Source organism: Staurois parvus, unplaced genomic scaffold (assembly GCF_062004578.1).
Source record: "Staurois parvus isolate SC_StPar_1 unplaced genomic scaffold, SC_StPar_1.0 ptg000132l, whole genome shotgun sequence".
Taxonomy (NCBI): Eukaryota; Metazoa; Chordata; class Amphibia; order Anura; family Ranidae; genus Staurois; species Staurois parvus.
In genome coordinates, this window is record NW_028317928.1 from 7708246 (window position 1) to 7727691 (window position 19446).

General features: G+C 43.0%; 2 protein-coding genes across 2 annotated transcripts in view; one reads left to right on the forward strand and one right to left on the reverse strand.

The window, feature by feature from the left end:
• LOC149466273 (uncharacterized) overlaps positions 1-19446 on the reverse strand; it is a 198461-nt gene that overhangs the window by 120973 nt on the left and 58042 nt on the right. The gene's annotated exons all lie outside the window — the stretch shown is intronic.
• The window catches only part of LOC149466276 (uncharacterized), a 51132-nt gene that overhangs the window by 20401 nt on the left and 11285 nt on the right, over positions 1-19446 (forward strand). The window contains 3 exon segments of the mRNA XM_089672694.1: positions 188-286; positions 380-484; positions 3482-4687. Of these exon segments, the coding sequence (XP_089528820.1) occupies positions 188-286; positions 380-484; positions 3482-4687 (1410 nt within the window).

A 19446-nucleotide genomic window follows, 5' to 3' on the forward strand; every position in this document is an offset into this window, starting at 1 on the left:
AGTAGACAGTAATGGGGGACAGTGTGTGCCCAGTGGGGGGGGGTCAGGAGTCATCAGCCTCTATTAGACTCCGCTTCTCCTCCTCACATCATGTCATTGAGACGTGACCAGTCTCCCCCCACACACACTCTCTGGGGTCTCTCATACATCTCAGTACAGGGGGCTTCACTCTCATCTGTATTCACAGAAACCAGAGAGACTCGGAGAGACGTTAAAGCTGAGGAGGAGGAAGAAGAAGAACATGTGAGGATTAAAGAGGAAGAAATCCCTCCAGAGATCAGCACAGGTGAGGAATAAACACTAAATCCAGAGAAGAGTCCCAGATCCTCCTTGTTCAGTCACTAGAACCATCTCTTCTTCTCCCCCCTTCTATTCACAGACCCCGGAGACACCAGAGACACCCAGAGAGACGTCAAAGCTGAGGAGGAGAAAGAGGGACATGTGAGGATCAAAGAGGAGGAAATTCCTTTTGAGATTGGCACAGGTAGGAGACGCTAACTACAAAAAAAGCTGAACTGTTCAATCTTTTGATTTTGTTGCTGAATTATGAACTTTGAAAAAAAAAAGGACACCTTGTTCATTATGATGCCTATCAAGTTTTTATGTATTTTTTTGTTTTGTTTTTTACTAAGGGCTCATTTACGCTTGCTTTGACTTTAACACACATTAAAGCGCCAGCCGCTTCAACATGCTTTTTTGATGTGTTTTGTAAGCTTCTGTCATGCTTTTTTTTTTTTTTTGAGCTTTAATGAAACTTGGCAAATGCCCTGTGTGTGTTGATTTTCTATTTGTTTTAAAGGGCCCAGTAGAACCCCAACTCAGTAGAATCCCAGCTCATTAGTTCAGCAGTTTCCTAGCTCATTGGTATCCTCATTTAGCAGATCCCCTGCTCAGTAGTACCCCCAGCTCTGCTGATCCCCGCTCAGTAAAAACCCCCAGCTCTGCTGATCCCCCACTCAGTAAGAACCCCCAGCTCTGCTGATCCCCCGCTCAGTAATAACCCCCAGCTCTGCTGATCCCCCGCTCAGTAAGAACCCCCTAGCTTTGCTGATCCCCCGCTCAGTAATAACCCCCAGCTCTGCTGATCCCTGCTCAGTAATAACCCCCAGCTCTGCTGATCCCCCGCTCAGTACGAACCCCCAGCTTTGCTGATCCCCTGCTCAGTAATAACCCCCAGCTTTGCTGATCCCCTGCTCAGTAATAACCCCCAGCTTTGCTGATCCCCTGCTCAGTAATAACCCCCAGCTCTGCTGATCCCCTGCTCAGTAATAACCCCCAGCTCTGCCGAACCCCTGCTCAGTTATAACCCACACCTACCGCTATAGCGTTCCCATATTGTACACCACCTGTGCCACATGCTAGTTGCTCCGCTCCAGTCCAGACCCCGCTCACCTTCCTGCTGCTCCATGCTGCACACCAGATGTGATGTCTGCAAAGCAGAGCAATACAAAGCAGCATGTTTCCCTAGTAAAACACACACAACACACATGTATTTATTATTTATTACATGTACTTATATAGCACCGTCAATTTACGCAGCACTTTACATATATATTGTACATTCACTTCAGTCCCTAACCCTCAAAGGGTGCACAATCGAAGGTATAGTTAAACAGCACACAGGTAACCCTTTGATTGCCCCTAGATGTTAACCCCTTCCTGCCCAGTGCCATTAGTACAGTGTCCGTGCTTTTTATTAGTACTGATCACTGTATTGGTGTCACTGGAGATGTCAGTGACAATTAGTCAGTCCCCCCTCCAGTGTCAGAATGCAGTCCCGCTATAAGTTGCTGATCGCCGCCATTACTAGTATAAAAAAAATTTTCAAAATCCCAGTATCCCGCCATTTGTAGACGCTATAACTTTCACGTAAACCAATTAATTTACATGTATTGGGATTTTTTTTTTAAGCAAAGATATGGAGCAGAATACATTTATGACGAAATTCGATTTTTAAAAACATTTTTTACTGGACATGTTTTATAGCAAAAAGTCAAATATATATATAATTTTTTTTTCAAAATTGTCGGTCTTTTTTTGTTTATAGTACAAAAAATAAAAACCGCAGAGACGATCAAATACCACCAAAAGAAAACTCTATTTGTGGGGGAAAAAAAGGACGTAAATTTCATTTGGGTGCAGAGTTGCATGACCACGCAATTGTCAAAGTAACGCAGTGCCGTAACGCAAAAAATAGCCTGGTCAGGAAGGGGGGTAAATCATCAGGAGGGCAAGTGGTAATTGAATGGTTGTCAATCAGCGGAGAACTGTACACATTAGAGGGGTAACCGAGTGTTGTACAGGCTTCGTTCTTATCGAGTGGTTTTTGACTTTGATATCACATCACAGCATTTAGAGTTTTCTATGGGGAAAGTGCAGTGTGTAGACTGGTGCGGGTTTATTTAGTAAAGCAGCTTAACCAGTTCCCAACCATGCTATAGGACAGCTACAGCGCGGTTGTGGAATCCTGGGATGATGTCCATGGATGTCTTTCCTGAACCCACCCCCCTGCGCGTCCCGATTGGTGCGCCGCCGGTGATCGCTGTGTCCTACGGACACAGCTGATCATGGGGTATGGTAAATGGCCAATCACGGCAGCCTTTTACCACGTGATCAGCTGTGTCCAATGACATAGCGATCACCGGGTAAATACAGTTACCGGTTCTCGGCTGCACTTTCCTCACGAAATTACTGCCGAAAACTGGCAGTTGTCAGCAAAAGGATTGGCACTGATCATTAGGGCACTGATGAAAAGTGCCCAGCAGTGCGGCCCACCTGTGCCCATTAGTGTTACCCAGCTGTGCCCCTCAGCAGTGCCAACCACCTGTGCCCATCAGTGCTGCCCATCAGTGCCATCTATCAGTCTAGCATCATCAGTGCCACCTATCAGTGCCCATCTGTTCTGCCTATCAATGCCACCTATCAGTGCCTCCTATCAGTGCAGCCTCATCAACGCACATCAGTGAAGGAGAAAAATTACCTGTTTGCAAAATTTTGTAATAGAAAGAAAAAACTTTTTTTTTTCAAATTTTTTGCTCTTTTTTTGTTTATAGAGCAAAAAATAAAACACCCGGAAGAGATTAAATACCACCAAAAGAGAGCTCTATTTGTGTGAAAAAAATGATAAAAATTTAATATGGGTTCAGTGTTGTATGACCGCGCAATTGTCATTCAAAGTGTGACAGCGCTGAAAATTGGCCTGGACAGGAAGGGGGTAGAAGTGCCCGGTAGGCGAGGGGTTACAGTAGCCTCGTAAAACCTTTTAAAAATGAAGCCTAGATCTCTAGCTGCTCCCTGGTAATGTAACTGTTATATTAAAAAAAAAAAAACCTAGAATATTTTAATTGATATAAAAAGTTCCAAAAGTATTTAGAACATTCGAATGTCCACAAAAGTCACTTTTTTTTTTTTTGGCAAACAACTTGTCATTCTTGTTTATTGCTCCTTTAAATGTTCCCATTTTTTTTCTCATTTCCTCCAGATGGACAATACATCAAGAATGAAATGGCGAAACATCCTATAAAATGCATCACATCCATTTCTCTAGAAGGAGATCCCAGTACCCTAAATCCCCATTCAATCCTTCCCAGGAATGATGTGTCACCTGATCTTCCTACGCCTGGGGGGAGTATTGCTGATCACTTGCCTCCCATCCCCCATCATACGGATGATGAAAAGTTCCCATGTTATATTTGTGGGAAATTTTTCACCCGGAAGGAAACTCTCACCGTACACCAAAGATCTTACACGGGGGAGAAGCCATGTTCTGTGTGCGGGAAATGTTTTCTGCGGAAATTGTGTTTGATTAATGAAGAAAGAACAGCTACTGGAGAGAAACCATATTCATGTTCAGAGTGCGGGAAATGTTTCAGCCAGAAGTCGAGTCTTAATTACCACCTACGGGTTCACATAGGCGTGAAGCCTTTTTCTTGTTCCTATTGTGATAAATGCTTTACCACAAACGCCCGTCTTCTCCAACATCAAAGAACTCACACGGGGGAGAAGCCGTTTTCCTGTTCAGAATGTGGGAAATTTTTTACTTCGAGTTCAGCTCTTTTCCATCACAAGAGAAGTCACACTGGGGTGAGACCGTATTCCTGTTCAGAGTGTGGGAAATGTTTCACTGAGAGTTCAGCTCTTGTCAAACACCAGAGAACTCACACCGGGGTGAAGCCGTATTCATGCTCGGAGTGCGGGAAATGCTTTACTTCACATTCGGGTCTTGTTAATCACATGAGAACTCACACGGGGGAGAAGCCGTATTCCTGTTCAGAATGCGGGAAATGTTTCACTGCACCATCAGCTCTTTTTTATCACCAGAGGACTCACACCGGAGAAAAGCCGTATTCATGTTCGGAGTGTGGGAAAAGCTTTACTGAGAGCTCGGCTCTTGTTAATCACCAGAGAACTCACACGGGGGAAAAGCCATATTCATGTTCGGAGTGCGGGAAATGTTTTACTACAAGTTCAGCTCTTGTGGATCACAAGAGGATTCACACGGGGGAGAAGCCCTATTCCTGTTCAGAGTGCGGGAAAAGTTTTACTATGCGCTCAGCCTATGTTTATCACAGGAAAACTCACATGGGGCAGAAGCCGCATTCATGTGAACAGTGCGGGAAAAGTTTTTCAGAGAAAAAAAATCTCCTTTTACATCAGAGAAATCACACTGGGCAGAAGCCATATTTTTCATAATACAAAATTATAGAAATGTTTTCTTCCTTGGGGCGGGGGGGTTACTTACTTACTACAATTGCATGGTGCAAAATCTGGTGCAGCTTTGTGCTAAAGATAGCAATAATGTGAATGAATATACCCGAAAAGCACAATCTAATATAAATAGAAAACCATGTACAGAAATTTGTGCCAATGCAATAATTCAAAAGTGAAACAAATCGTGTCCAAAAGTGTCGTCCAGAAACCGAAGAACAACTCCTTAAATGTGCAAAATGGAATTTCTTCCTTCTCCAACTGAAATGGTGCCAATGGTAGCAACAGTGTCCACCATCACCAAAAGTGAAGTCCAAATATGGGCTTACCAGATCACTATGACCCCCTTACCCCTGGTTCACATATACGCGGCCATGCGGGCACGTGAGCCCATTCATTTGAATGGACTTCCATGCCCCAGGACACGCAGGGAAGAATTTCCTGCACTTCTGAAAACGCAATCCGAATGGGATAGAGGTTCCCAATATGGTTGCGTTTTCCAGTGCGGGCGGCGTGCCATTAGATTTAATGGCACCCACCCCCAGGTCCAGATTCCTCTGTGCGGTTGGTGCGGCTGCACGGATTTTCATGCAGATCGGCAGCGGCACCACCCGCACAGATGTGAACCGAGCCTAAGGGTCAGTTCACACTCAGTGCATTTTCAGTTGCTTTTTTGTATGCATCAACAACGCACAGAAAGTAGGTTCTATGGTGGTCAATGTCATAGTTCACATCAGTGCTTGCAGTTACAGTGTGTTCCGGGTTGCAGAAAAAAAAAGTAGAACAGGCTGCATTTTGTTTCTGCACAGAACTGTACTGGAATGCAGTAAAAACGCACTGGAACCTATTTAAATTGAAGAAAAAGGGGAAAAATTTAACTGGAACTCAGCAAAAATGCACTGGAATGCACATGTCCCTGTTTGAATTGAAGAAAGAGGGGAAAAAATGAACTGGAAGGCATAACAAACACACCGGAATGCACATGTCCCTGTTTAAACTGAAAAAAAGGAAAAAAATTAACTGGAATGCATAGAAAACTCACCAGAACGCACCAACAACGCACTGGAGCACACATGTCCCTGTTTAAGTAGCTGAAGAAAAAGGGGGAAAAAAATGAACTGGAGTGCATAAAAAACGCACCACAAAAAGCACATGTCCCTGTTTTAAATTGAAGAAAAGGAAAAAATTAACTGGAATGCATAAAAAACGCAGTGGAATGCACATGTCCCTGTTTAAATTGAAGAAAAAGGGGAAAAAATGAACTGGAATGTATAAAAAAAAATGCACCAAAAATTCACGTCCCTGTTTAAATTGAAGAAAAGGAAAAAAACTGGAATGCATAAAAAACGCACTGGAACGCACATGTCCCTGTTTAAATTGAAGAAAAAAGGTAAAAAATTTACTGTAGTGCATAAAAAATGCACCGGAACGCACCAAAAACGCACATGTCCCTGTTTAAATTGAAGAAAAAGGGGAAAAAATTAACTGGAATGCATAAAAAAAAACGCACTGGAACGCATCAAAAATGCACATGTCTCCGTTTAAATTGAAGAAAAGGGAAAAACTGAAATGCATAAAAAACGCACTGGAACGCATGTCCCTGTTTAAATTGAAGAAAAAGGGGCAAAAAATGAACTGGAATGCATAAAAAACACCGGAGTGTGCCATAAACGCACATGCAAAAACGCACCCGGAACACGTCTAGACTGTGTTTCTATAGTGTGAAGCGGCCCTTATTCAGAGTGCTCAGCTCTATCAATAGATGCAGACATTAATGGAATCTCTCCACACACGTCATGAAGGCCGCTGTCTGATCAGCCCAAATGGGTCTCCCAGATTCCTGCAGGAGCAAACATACAAACACCCCTCATAACGCAGCATATCAAACCATCGATTTATTAAGCTTTAAAATCACACCGGCATAAAAAAAAAAAAAACACCAATGTGCATTGAATATAATCATCAGCAGGGCATACAGCGTGCTGCAGATTGCTCGACATGCACAATGACGTCAGTAGAAGGCTCCACCCAACATATTTCATCATCCAACAACGTATTCTGCGGCATAAAAACCAATCAGCTTTTAGGTTTTTTTTTATCAAGGCTTAATTGTACAAGCTTAAAGCAGGCCATACACGGGTCGAATTCCGAAAGAATTTTCTTTTGAAAATCTTTTCTAAGAATTTGCGTTCGAATCGCGCACCATTCGTAGGTCACAGAAACAGCTGATTTTCATGTAACCTTTGAATTTGCGTGATCGGGCATGTTGGAAATTTTTTGAAAAACAATCCAATTTCGAATCAACTATGGGAGGATCATACGAGAAATATAAACGAAAAAGAAACAAGCATGAGCTGTGACCTGGAGAGAAAAGCAAATTCTTGGCCACAAAAATTATTTTCTGTAGCAACATGAGGGGAAACTGAAGGCCTGCTTGGTCGAATTTCAAAATCAATGGTGGCACCACCAGATTACGAAACGCACGAAATTTCAGATTTTCTTAAGAAAATTAATTCGTAATTCTACCCATGTATGGCCTGCATAAGTTAGAACCTGATTAGCTACCATGCACAGCTGCACCAGACTCTCAGTGCACCATTTTAGTAGGCCTCTTGCACTCGGTACTGATATTTGAGCATCTGATTTTTTGGATGTAATTTCAGGTGTTTGTTTTCCACGCATTTACACGTATTTATGTGCGTTCGCGCATTTGCACAATATATTCTTAGGGAAAATTAAAGCGTTACTAAACCCCGGACCCTGCATTCACTATATCCGCTGTACTCAGACCCTGCATTCACTATATCCGGTCTCCCCGGACCCCGCATTCACTATATCCGCTCTCCCCGGACCCCGCATTCACTATATCCGCTCTCCCTGGACCCTGCATTCACTATATCCGCTCTCCCTGGACCCTGCATTCACTATATCCAACCTTCCCTGGACCCTGCATTCACTATATCCGGTCTCCCCGGACCCTGCATTCACTATATCCGCTCTCCACGGACCCTGCATTCACTATATCTGCTCTCCCCAGACCCTGCATTCACTATATCCGCTCTCCCCGAACCCTGCATTCACTATATCTGCTCTCCCCAGACCCTGCATTCACTATATCCGGTCTTCCACAATACACACAACATGGAAATGCAATTATTTTAGTAAATATAAACTGCTAAATTCCTTTTCTCATCAGCAGTATATAGCAGTCTTGTGACTTCTATCTCTGTCCAGCCCAGCACATGTTAAAGCTTGTAGGAAGAGTTTTCTTTCTGCTCTAGGAGTGTGCAGGACCCCTGACCTTTCTAGCAATACACATTAAACTGAGCAAGTGCAGAGTCTCTCCACACGGTATGTTTTATCAGGCGATAAGAGGGAGACACTGGAAGAAGGGAAAGATCAGAGAAGACAGGATCAAACAGCATTTTTAAACCGTGCAGAGGATTAACCGCTTAGGTTCCACAGTGAGTATAACAAACACGCTTTACTGCATCTACAGACTGATTTTACTGTTGTGGGTTTAGTCACACTTTAATATTTATGCTCACGTGCGTATTTGCACGCATTCAAATGCATTAGCGCACACACGGCGTAAATTACTGACCAAAAATGCAGATTTTACTTTTTTTTTTTTTTTTTTACTGTCTTGTGTGCACAGGCACTTTGTAAATAATAGGTTACATTTTACCCCAGTGAAAAAAAAATATGTACTGAGCTTTTTCAAGCTGCAGTGTGCAAGAGGCCTCAATGCTCCCCTCTAATATCTTCCACATCAATCTCCACACACAAAATCATGATCCCGGAGTGGGAGAGGCTATTACAGCGCTGGTCCAACAAGAATTAAATCATTTGCATCATCTGAATGTAGGCGACTGTTTTTGATCCCTATGTAAGATCCCGCAGGTTTCCAGAGATGGCTGTGGGCGATGAGTATGCTTTTTGTGCAGGAAGGAAATTGGCATCATTCTCTTTGATTTTGGTTACTTGTTAACATTCAATACACTCATGTTTTATTCCTTTTGTGTTTCCTGTGTGTTTGTCTTTATTCTATTTTATCTATTCTTTTGCATTTATGCTGGTCATTACATAAGTTTGCAGTTTAACCGCTTACCCGCTGCCGTTTAGCAGATATACTGCTACATGGCGACATGGGTGCGCAAAATCACACATTATATACATACAGTTGTGTTCAGAATAATAGCAGTCAGACATCACTAACCTGATCAATCACTGTTTTTGGTAGAAATGATATTTCTACATGGCAAATAATTTACTAGCAGGTGTAGTAGAGTAATAGAAATGCAACAGACCCAACAGTCATGACATGCATGCTGCTGATTCTGTGTAATTGAATCACTAATTGAAAGGGGCATGTTCAAAATAATAGCAGTGTGGAGTTCTATTAGTGAGGTCATTCATTCTTTGAAAAACAGGTGGCAATTATTGCCCTTATTTAAGGAAGGAAGGCAGCAAATGTTGTACATGCTGGTTACAGTGCATTTCTCTCTGAAATTCTGAGGAAAATGGGTTGTTCCAGACATTGTTCAGAAGAACAGCGTACCTTGATTAAAAAGTTGATTGGAGAGGGGAAAACATATAAAGAAGTGCAGAAAATGATAGGCTGCTCAGCTAAAATGATCGCAAATGCTTTAAAATGGCAACCAAAACCTGAAAGATGTGGAAGAAAGCGAAAAACTACCAGACAACGTAGTAAGACAACGACCCCAAACACACCAGTAAACGTGCAACATCTTGGTTCCAGACCAACAAGATTGACGTTATGGAGTGGCCAGCCCAATCCCCGGATCTTAATCCAATAGAAAACTTGTGGGGTGACATTAAAAATGCAGTTTCTGAGGCAAAACCAAGAAATAGAGAAGAACTGTGGAATGTAGTCCAATCATCCTGGGCTGGAATACCTGTTCACAGGTGCCAGAAGTTGGTTGACTCCATGCAACACAGATGTACAGCAGTTCTCAGAAACAGTGCTTATACAACGAAATATTCATTAAGTGATTCAAAGGAAAGCAAAATCTTCAAACATTTTTCAGTTTATATAGTGAATGTTTGAGTTTGTAAAGAAGAATACAAACACTGCAATTTTTTTGAACAGTCTAATGTTCACTTTTCTTCAATTTTTTTTTAGGGGAACAACACAAATTTGATCTATTTTTCTTCATGTTTTGATTTGGAATAGAATGTGTAGTGTTCCCAATGCATTTGTGTGTATGGAAATAAAAGCTATCAGAAGGATTTTGAGCTTTATTCACTTTTGTCAACACACTGCTATTATTTTGAACACAACTATGTATATATATATATATATATATATATACCTGATTTTGCATTTCCGGGTAGGGGGCATGCGCGAGAGCTGCCGCCAATCACCGGGTCCCGGCTGGTGATTACCCGCCGGCGCTCAGTGATTACCGAGATAATCACTGATGGGGAGGAAGACTGTTTTGTTTACAGTCTTCCACCCTGTCAGCTTGGGCACACTGCACAGCACAGCTATCCACAGCAGTGTGCTTACAGTCAGTGAAGCCCCCCACGGCCCCCTACTAAAACACTCCCTGCACACAGTTAACCCTTTGATTGCCCCTCACATTAACCCCTTCCTGCCCAGTGCCACTAGTACAGTGTCAGTGCTTTTTTTAGCACTGATCACTGTATTGGTGTCACTGGAGATGTCAGTGACAACAAGTTAGTTTCCCCCCCCCCCAGTGTCAGAATGCCCGCCGCAGTCCCACTGAAAGCAGCTGATCGCTGCCATTACTGGTAGGAAAAAAAAAATCCCAGTATCTATACCACCATTTGTAAACGCTATAACTTTCATGTAAACCAATTAATTTATACGTATTGGGATTTTTTTTAGCAAAGACATGGAGCAGAATACATTTTGGCCGAAATTTATGACGAAATTAGATTTTTAAAATTTTTTTACTGGACATGTTTAATAGCAAAAAGTCCAAAATATTGTTTTTTTTTTTCTCAAAATTGTCGGTCTTTTTTTTGATTATAGCACAAAAAATTAAAAACACAGAGCTGGTGAAATAAAACCGAAAGAAAGCTCAATTCGTGGGGAAAAAGGACGTAAATTTCATTTGGGTGCAGCGTTGCATGACTGCGCAATTGTCAGTTAAATTAACGCAGCGCTGTAACACAAAAAATGGCCTAGTCGGGGGGAATCCTCAGGAGGGCGAGGGGTTAAACATGTCCAATAAATTTTTTTAAAAAAATCAAATTTCAGCATAAATTTAGGCCAAAACTTTTTTGCTTCATGTCTTTGCTAAAATAAATCTCAATATATGTAAATGAATTGGTTTACATGAAAGTTATAGCGTCTACAAATGACGGTATATATACTGGAATTTCAATTTTTTTTTATACTAGTAATGGCGGCGATCAGCGACTTACGGCAGGACTGCGGCGGGTATTCTGACACTGGATGGCAATTAACTGCCACTGACATCCCCAGTGACACCAATACAGTGATCGGTGCTAATAAAAAGCACTAACACTGTACTAATGGCGCTGGACAGGAAGGGGTTAACATCTTGGGCGATCAAAGGGTTAACTGTGTGTGTTTTACTAGGGAGACATGCTGTGCAGAGAGATACAAAGCAGCATGTCCTTGCTGACAGGAGAGAGACCTAAGTTTACACACAGGTCTCTCCCCTGCCAGCTTTGCACGCCAGGTGCCGGGGGGGGGGGATCTCTGGCCGGGACCCAGTGATTGACATGCCTAGCCGCCAATGATGGCGCACACTCCCTACCCTGAAATGCAAATCATATATATATATATACGTGATTTTGCACAGCCTTGCCTCCCTGTAGCATTATTTCTGCTATTGGGCTTCAGGCAAGTGGTTAAAAAAAAAAACAGGGCATGTTTCACAAGTTCAAGACAACACATGCTGTTCGTTCTCAGAAACTCTCAGGTGAGCTGCAGGAAGCCAAAACTTCCGGAAGTGTGGAACAGTTTGTCTCAACACCAGAGAAAAATTAATTCCAGTTTATTCTGGTTTTAGGATTATGTAAGAGTTGGTTGAGATTACTGTTGGTCTGCTGATTGACTGAGTGGATGATAGTCAGGAGCTCTGTGTTTACTAACAACACAGGGCTCTAAACAAACAGCAGCGATGTGCTTGTTTTTTTTCCCCTGCAAATCAATGGTAGAGAAGGATCTGGGGGGGGTCGATGGTGGAGAAGGATCTGGGGGGGGGGCCAATGGTGGAGAAGGATCTGGGGGGGTCAATGGTGAAAAAGGATCGGGGGGGTCAATGGTGGAGATGGATCTGGGGGGGTCAGTGGTGAATGATCTGGGGGGGGTCAATGGTGGAGAAGGATCTGGGGACTTTGGTAGATCACAAGCTTAATAATGGCATGCAATGCCAAGCTGCGGTTTCTAAAGCGAGCAAAATCCTCTCTTGTATTGAAAGAGGTATAGACTCTAGAGAGAGAGATATCATATTATCCTGGTACAAATCATTAGTAACACCTCATCTGGAATATGCAGTTCAGTTTTGGGCACCAATTCACAAAAAGAACATTGGGGAACTGGAGAAAGTACAGAGAAGGGCAACCAAACTGATAAGAGGCATGGAGGAGCTCAGCTATGAGGAAAGATTAGAAGAACTGAATTTATTCTCTGTTGAGAAGAGGAGATTAAGGGGGGATATGATCTCCATGTATAATACATAAGGGGGGGATATGATCTCCGTGTATAATACATAAGGGGGGATATGATCTCCATGTATAATACATAAGGGGGATATGATCTCCGTGTATAATACATAAGGGGGGATATGATCACCATGTATAATACATAAGGGGGGATATGATCTCCATGTATAATACATAAGGGGGGATATGATCTCCGTGTATAATACATAAGGGGGGATATGATCTCCATGTATAATACATAAGGAGGATATGATCTCCATGTATAATACATAAGGGGGGATATGATCTCCATGTATAATACATAAGGGAGGATATGATCTCCATGTATAATACATAAGGGGGGATATGATCTCCATGTATAATACATAAGGGGGGATATGATCTCCATGTATAAAACATAAGGGGGGATATGATCTCCATGTATAATACATAAGGGGGGATATGATCTCCATGTATAATACATAAGGGGGGATATGATCTCCATGTATAATACATAAGGGGGGATATGATCTCCATGTATAAAACATAAGGGGGATATGATCTCCATGTATAATACATAAGGGGGGATATGATCACCATGTATAATACATAAGGGGGGATATGATCTCCATGTATAATACATAAGGGGGGATATGATCTCCATGTATAATACATAAGGGGGGATATGATCTCCGTGTATAATACATAAGGGGGGATATGATCTCCGTGTATAATACATAAGGGGGATATGATCTCCATGTATAAATACATCAGTGGTTCATATAGTGAACTCGGTGTAGTTATTCACCCTGAGGTCATCACAGAGGACAAGGGGTGCTCTTTACATCTGGAGGAAAAGAAATTTAATTTCCAAACACGGAAAGGTTAGAGCTGTGAAAATGTGGAATAGACTCCCTCAAGAGTTGGTTCTGGCCAGCTCAGTGGATTGCTGTAGGAAAGTCCTGGATTCTTTCTTGGATACACAGAATATAACTGGATACTAACATTTATAGGTAAAGTGGATCCAGGGAATATCCGATTGCCTCTCGGGGGATCAGGAAGGAATTTTTTCCCAGCAGGAGCAAATTGGATCATGCTTTGCTGGGTTTTTTTTGCCTTCCTCTGGATCAACTGTGAGTATAGGATTATAACTTTTTTTTTTGTAATGGTTGAACTGGATGGACTTTTGTCTTTTTTCAGCCAGACTATGTAACTATGTAACTGTTCTCACAGGAGCAGCAGGGAAACCACATGCGACGCATTCCTGTTCAAATCGCATGCAATTCTTTGCGGTGCAGTTTGCGTCCATACATTTTGTATGGACACAAATTGCACTGCAACGTATCGTTTTTGGCCATCATTAGCATTTTCACGAGCACGAGTACTCATATAAATACTCGGTATCAGTGCATCCCTAATTTTGGCCTAAATTTATGAAGAAATTAGATTTTACATTTTTTTATTGGGTATGTTTTATAGCAGAAAGTAAAAAATATTTTTTTTTTTCATTTATATAGTAAAAAAACTAAGTGATGATCGAATACCTCCAAAAGAAAGCACTATTTGTGTTAAAAAAAATGATTTAAATGTCATGCAGGTACAGTGTAGCATGACCGCGCAATTACCAGTTAAAGTAACGCAGTGCTGAATAGCAAAAAAAATGCCCTGGTCATGAAGGGGGTAAAAACCTTCCAGAGGTGAAATAGTTAAAGAGGGTGAGTTTGAGAGTTAAAGCCTCACTCTGGGTTCAGTGTTTTTACTTACCTTAGCCCGTGGTCACGTGGTGCCCCAGTCCCAAGTCTTCTGTTTTCCTGTATACTTCCAGCTAATAGCGGGGAAATCTTCCAAAGGGGACACTAGTTCTGGTGACCTGGGGGGACCCACGGAATTTCTTTAATTTGCAGGGATTTCCTCTCACTTCCTGTTTTGGCTATGGAACAGGAAATAAAGGGAAATCTCCACAATTGGCAACAGATTATTATTATTATGGCAAACAAATAATCTGACAGAGGTTATACCCCTCCCTTACTCTATCCAAAATGAAAAAAACACCCGAAAATTGTACCATACTTAACGTAATTTTCCTTTCCTGGTGCCTATCCATGGCAGCATAGCTGTGATGAGCTCCAACTTAGACTTCTCCCTCAGGACCAGTGAATATATAAAGAAAAGGATTAAGGTACCCCCATTCTCTGTAATATAGAATACTGAGGGCGGGATTGTATGGTGCCATGGATAGGCACCAGGAAAGGAAAATTACGGTAAGTATGGTACAATTTTCTGTTTTCCTGGTGCCTCCATGGCAGCATACCTGTGATAAATAACTAGCTGAAACAGGTGGGATCATGCTTAGAAAAAGTTTTATTCAAAAAAGGATTTTCATTTAGAACAGACAACGGCCGCTCTGATAGCTTGTCTGCTGAACTCCACAGATAAGAGAGCCCCTGGGTCTACAGTAGTGCCTCATAAATGTGTGTTGGGCTGACCACGTAGCTGCTCTGCAGATGGTCTTGATGGATACATTTGCCTTAGCTGCCAAGAAGTGGAGACAGACCTGGTTGAATGTTCCCTGATTGAAGAGGGGGGTTCCAAACCCCTGGCTCTGTACGCCTTATGAATTAACTTCACCATCCAAGAAGCAATTGTTCTTTAAGCTTCTTTTCCCTTGTTTTTGCCCCAGGGGATGACAAATGGATTAGATGAGTCCTTAAAAGACACTGTAGCTTGAAGATAGCACCTTAGCACACTGGCGATGTCAAGCTCATGGAGGATCTGAAAAGGTTGGTAGAGCCCATGGTTCCGAAAGATTGGAAAAGGAAGAAACCTTCAGAACGAATCAGCGCAGTGTTCTAAGTTCCACCCTATCTGGGTAGAAAGTAATGTGGTCCTCTTCTGCCCCTAGGGCTTGAAGTTCTGACAATCTTGTATGAGATAATACTGCTATTAGAAAGGCCACTTTTAGAGTCAGATTCCACAAGGAGGCAGATGCAGAAAGAGAAAAGGGTTGGCTGGATAAAGCCTCTAGGACTACAGACAGATCCCAAGTGGGAAAAGCTTTTTTGACGGGTGGACATATCTTCTTAATGTCTTTGAAGAATTGGACCACAAGCAAATCTTCGGCCCACCTCTTGTCTGTTGCCGCAGAGATCGCTGCCACCTGCACCTTTAAGGTGCTCAGCCCTAGACCAAGGTTAAGGCCTGCCGGGAGGATGTTCAGAAGCTGAGAAGTGGGGGGGGCAGATCTGGATTGAAGTTCCTCCTAGTTGAAAAAGCTTTTAACTTGTTCCAAACCTTATCATACATATTACTTGTAGAGGGTTTTTAGGCTTTGAGTAGAGTCGAAATAACTTCCGAAGAACATCTTAGGGCCTGAAACCTCTGCCTTTCGACAACCATGTGTGAAGATTCAATTTGTGAGGATCCGGATGTGTGTGCTGTTCCTGACACAGAAGAAAAGGTATGAGTGGGATTTTTATTGAGCGAACACTGCTACAGGAAACCATGGGCGTCTCAGCCAGTACGGTAGGACCGCTATCACTGTTGTGACTTTTGTCAGAAGTCTCAAAAGGAATTTTGGAGATAAGAGGCTGGGGGGTTGCATAGGCCAGGTTGCATGCCCACGAACTCGAGAGGGAATCTATTGCTTCTGCCTGGGGGTGAGGTAGGCGTGAAATTAACCTCGGTACCTTTGAGTTGTCTGCTGTAACAAAGAAATCCAGATCGGGAAGACCCCACAGATTCACAATCCAATCGAATATCTTGGAATGTAGAGACCCTTTGTTGGCATCCACAAATTTTCGGGACAAAAGGTCTGCCTTCATATTAGAGTGGCCTGGCAGATAGACTGCTGTTAGATCCATTAATTACTTTCTGCCAAAAGGATGATGGGTTCCACTTCTCTCAATAAAGACCTGCTGTGGGTCCCCCCCGATGCTGCATATATGAAACTGCCACCCTGTTGTCCATTCAGAGAAGCACTGGCTTGTGTCTGATTTGAAACTCCATGGCTATCAGAGCAAGAAAAGCTGCTCGAATTACCAGAATATTTGAGATGATTCTTGTTGTGTGAAACACCCATTTCCTTGAATTGACACCTGGTTGCAGTGCTCCCCCCAGCCAATCGCACTGGTGTCTGTGGTAACTCTGGTCCAGGAGAGATACCCCAATGGACACAATCTTATAAGCATTTCTGTCTTCATACACCACCGTTGCTCCCTGTGCATCAGACTTGCCAAACGTATGGGCTGGGATAGATAACTCTTGTTCCATTGTCTTAGAAATTCTAATTGAAAGTGCGTCAGGTACCCATGGAACCATTGGGATACATGCTAACCCCTATCGGACTCAGGCAGTCCAAGGCCATCAGGTGAGATTGTATCCTTACTTTCTTCATCCTCCAGAAGATGGCTGCCATTTTCTGAGGTGGAAGGGACACTGACCCCTTGGAAGTGTCGATCAAGGCGCCTAGATAAATCATTTGCTGTGTTGGGATAAGTTGACTTTTTGTTTGGTTTATCATCCATCCGAACTCTGACAGTGTAGAAATCAGAATCTCCCTGTTTTCTGTTAGTTGGGCTGGATTATTCGCTAGTAGCAGGACATTGTCCAGGTAGTGATATACCCTGAGCCAAACTTCCCGTAATGGGGCTAAGACTGCGATCAGTACTTTTGTGAAGACTCTGAGGAGACTCTGGTATTCTCGTGGGGGTGAAGAAGAGAAGAGGTGAGGTGGCCAGCCTGAGAAAGTCCAGAAGTGTCCAAACTGAACTGTAGAGACCACCCAGGGATCTTGGCATTTTTGCATCCAAACCTTGGCAAAATGCTGCAGTCTTGCTCCTACTGCAATCGCCTGGCGTCAAAAGGACTTGGTGGTGTTCTGCGGTTTAGGTAGAGCCTTTTGTTTATGGGCCCTCAGAAAAGTGGATTGCGTGCTTCTCCAGGTCTTTCTTGAGTCTCTGCCCTGTTTGAACTGCCTGTAATCTTTGCCCCTGAACTGCTGAAATCTTGAAGTAAATCCCCTGGTATGTCTAGGTTTTCTATCTTGCGGTAACAAGCCTGATTTTCCTCCTGTAACATGGAAAATAGCCTTTTCCAACCTCTCTGCAACCAGTGCTTTGTCATAGAAAGGGATTTTACACCAATTTTGTTTTGATGCCGTGCCGGCTGCCCACGGCTTCAACCATAAGGCCTGCCTTGCCATTACAGCATGGAGTATCGATCTTGCAGAAGATCAATAGCTACTTCACCAATGAAGTCGGCTGAGAGCTTGAGCTCATCCAGAGCTTTGACTATGTCTTCCTTTGGATCTCCCTGTTGAATAGCCAGCTCTATGTTGTCTGTCCATACTCGCAAGGCATTGGAGACGGATGTCAGCGCAATTGCTGGCTTGCAGGCATTTCCGGCCATCTGATAGGCCCTCTTTAGGTCAAGATCTAGTCGTCTGTCTAGGGGGTCTTTAAATGAGGTTAAGTAATCCATAGGTAAAGTTATGTTTTTTGCTAAGAGGACCACCGCTGCATCAACTACCGGTGGACCATCCAACATTCTGGAGTCTGCTTCTGATAGCGGATATAGCTTGCCCAGGCGATTGAGAGAAAATCTTTTCTCTATTTCCATTCTCCTTCTAGAACATCCCTGATTTCATCCATCAGAGGAAAGAAGGAGATTCGCTTTCTAAGAAATGGGAAGTAACATCTACTTCATTATTATTAACCGCTTCCCGACTGTCCTATAGAAGAAATATTGCAACAGGGCGGCAGGGGTGTGCAATATCACGTATATATATACGAGATCTAGCATTTTCAGGTAGGGGGCATGCACCTTACCTGCACTGCCATTCGCGGCTGCGGCTGTCAATCACAGGGTCCCAGCCAGCGATTACCCGCCAGCGCCCGGTGATTTCTGAGGATCTCCAACAGGGAGGAGAACTGTTTTGTTTACGAACAGTCCTCCTCCCTGTTAGCTTGGGCACACTGCTCAGCACAGCCATCCAGAGCAGTGTGATTACAGTGAAGCACACAGACCCCACCCCCTAGTAAAACACTCCCAACACACAGTTAACCCTTTGATTGCCCCACATGTTAACCCCTTCCTGCCCAGTGCCATTAGTACAGTGTCAGTGCTTTTTTTTTTAGCACTGATCACTGTATTGATGTAACTGGGGATGTCAGTGACACCAAGTCAGTTCCCCCCCCCCCAGTGTCAGAATGCCCACCGCAGTCCCGCTATGTTGCAGATCGCCGCCATTACTAGTAAAAAAAAAATTCAAAATTCCAGCATCTATACTGCCATTTGTAGACGCTATAACTTTCACATAAACCAATTAATTTACACATATTGGGATTTTTTTTAGTAAAGACATGGAGCAGAATACATTTTGGGACCTAAATTTATGACAAAATTTGATTTTTTACTGGACATGTTTAATAGCAAATGTAAAAAATATTCTTTTTTCTCAAAATTGTCAGTCTTTTTTTTTTATAGCGCAAAAATTTAAAAATACAGAGACAATTAAATACCACAGAAAGAAAAAAATTTGTGGGAAAAGGACGTAAATTTCATTTGGATGCACCATTGCATGAGCACGCAATTGTCAGATAAAGTAACACAAAAAAATACAAAGGTGATCAAATACCACCGAAAGCTCTATTTGTGAGGAAAAAAGGACATAAATTGCATTCGGGTGTAGTGTTGCATGACCACGCAATTGTCAAAGTAACGCAGTGCCATAACGCAAAAATGGCCTGGTCAGGAAGGGGCGGAAGTCCTTGGGGGGGGGGGCGAGGGGTTAAGAATAATTTTCAGTTCAGGGTACCAGTAAGGCTCCCCTCAGCCATGAACTCTGCCTCCTCCTATCACTTATTATCATCACTCGTCTCCTCGGCACCGGAAGCGCTCCCTCCTGCTGCTTCCGGAAACACTCCGTCCTGGTTGCCATAGTGACGCCCATGGCAGCGACAGGACAATCTTCCAGAGGAGTCAAAGCCACCACTAGAGGGCGACCGCGTTCCAGGTGTGAACAGGAAGTGTCTTTAGCGTGGCGGCCATTTTGTTGTAGCCGGAAAAGGTGGAGAG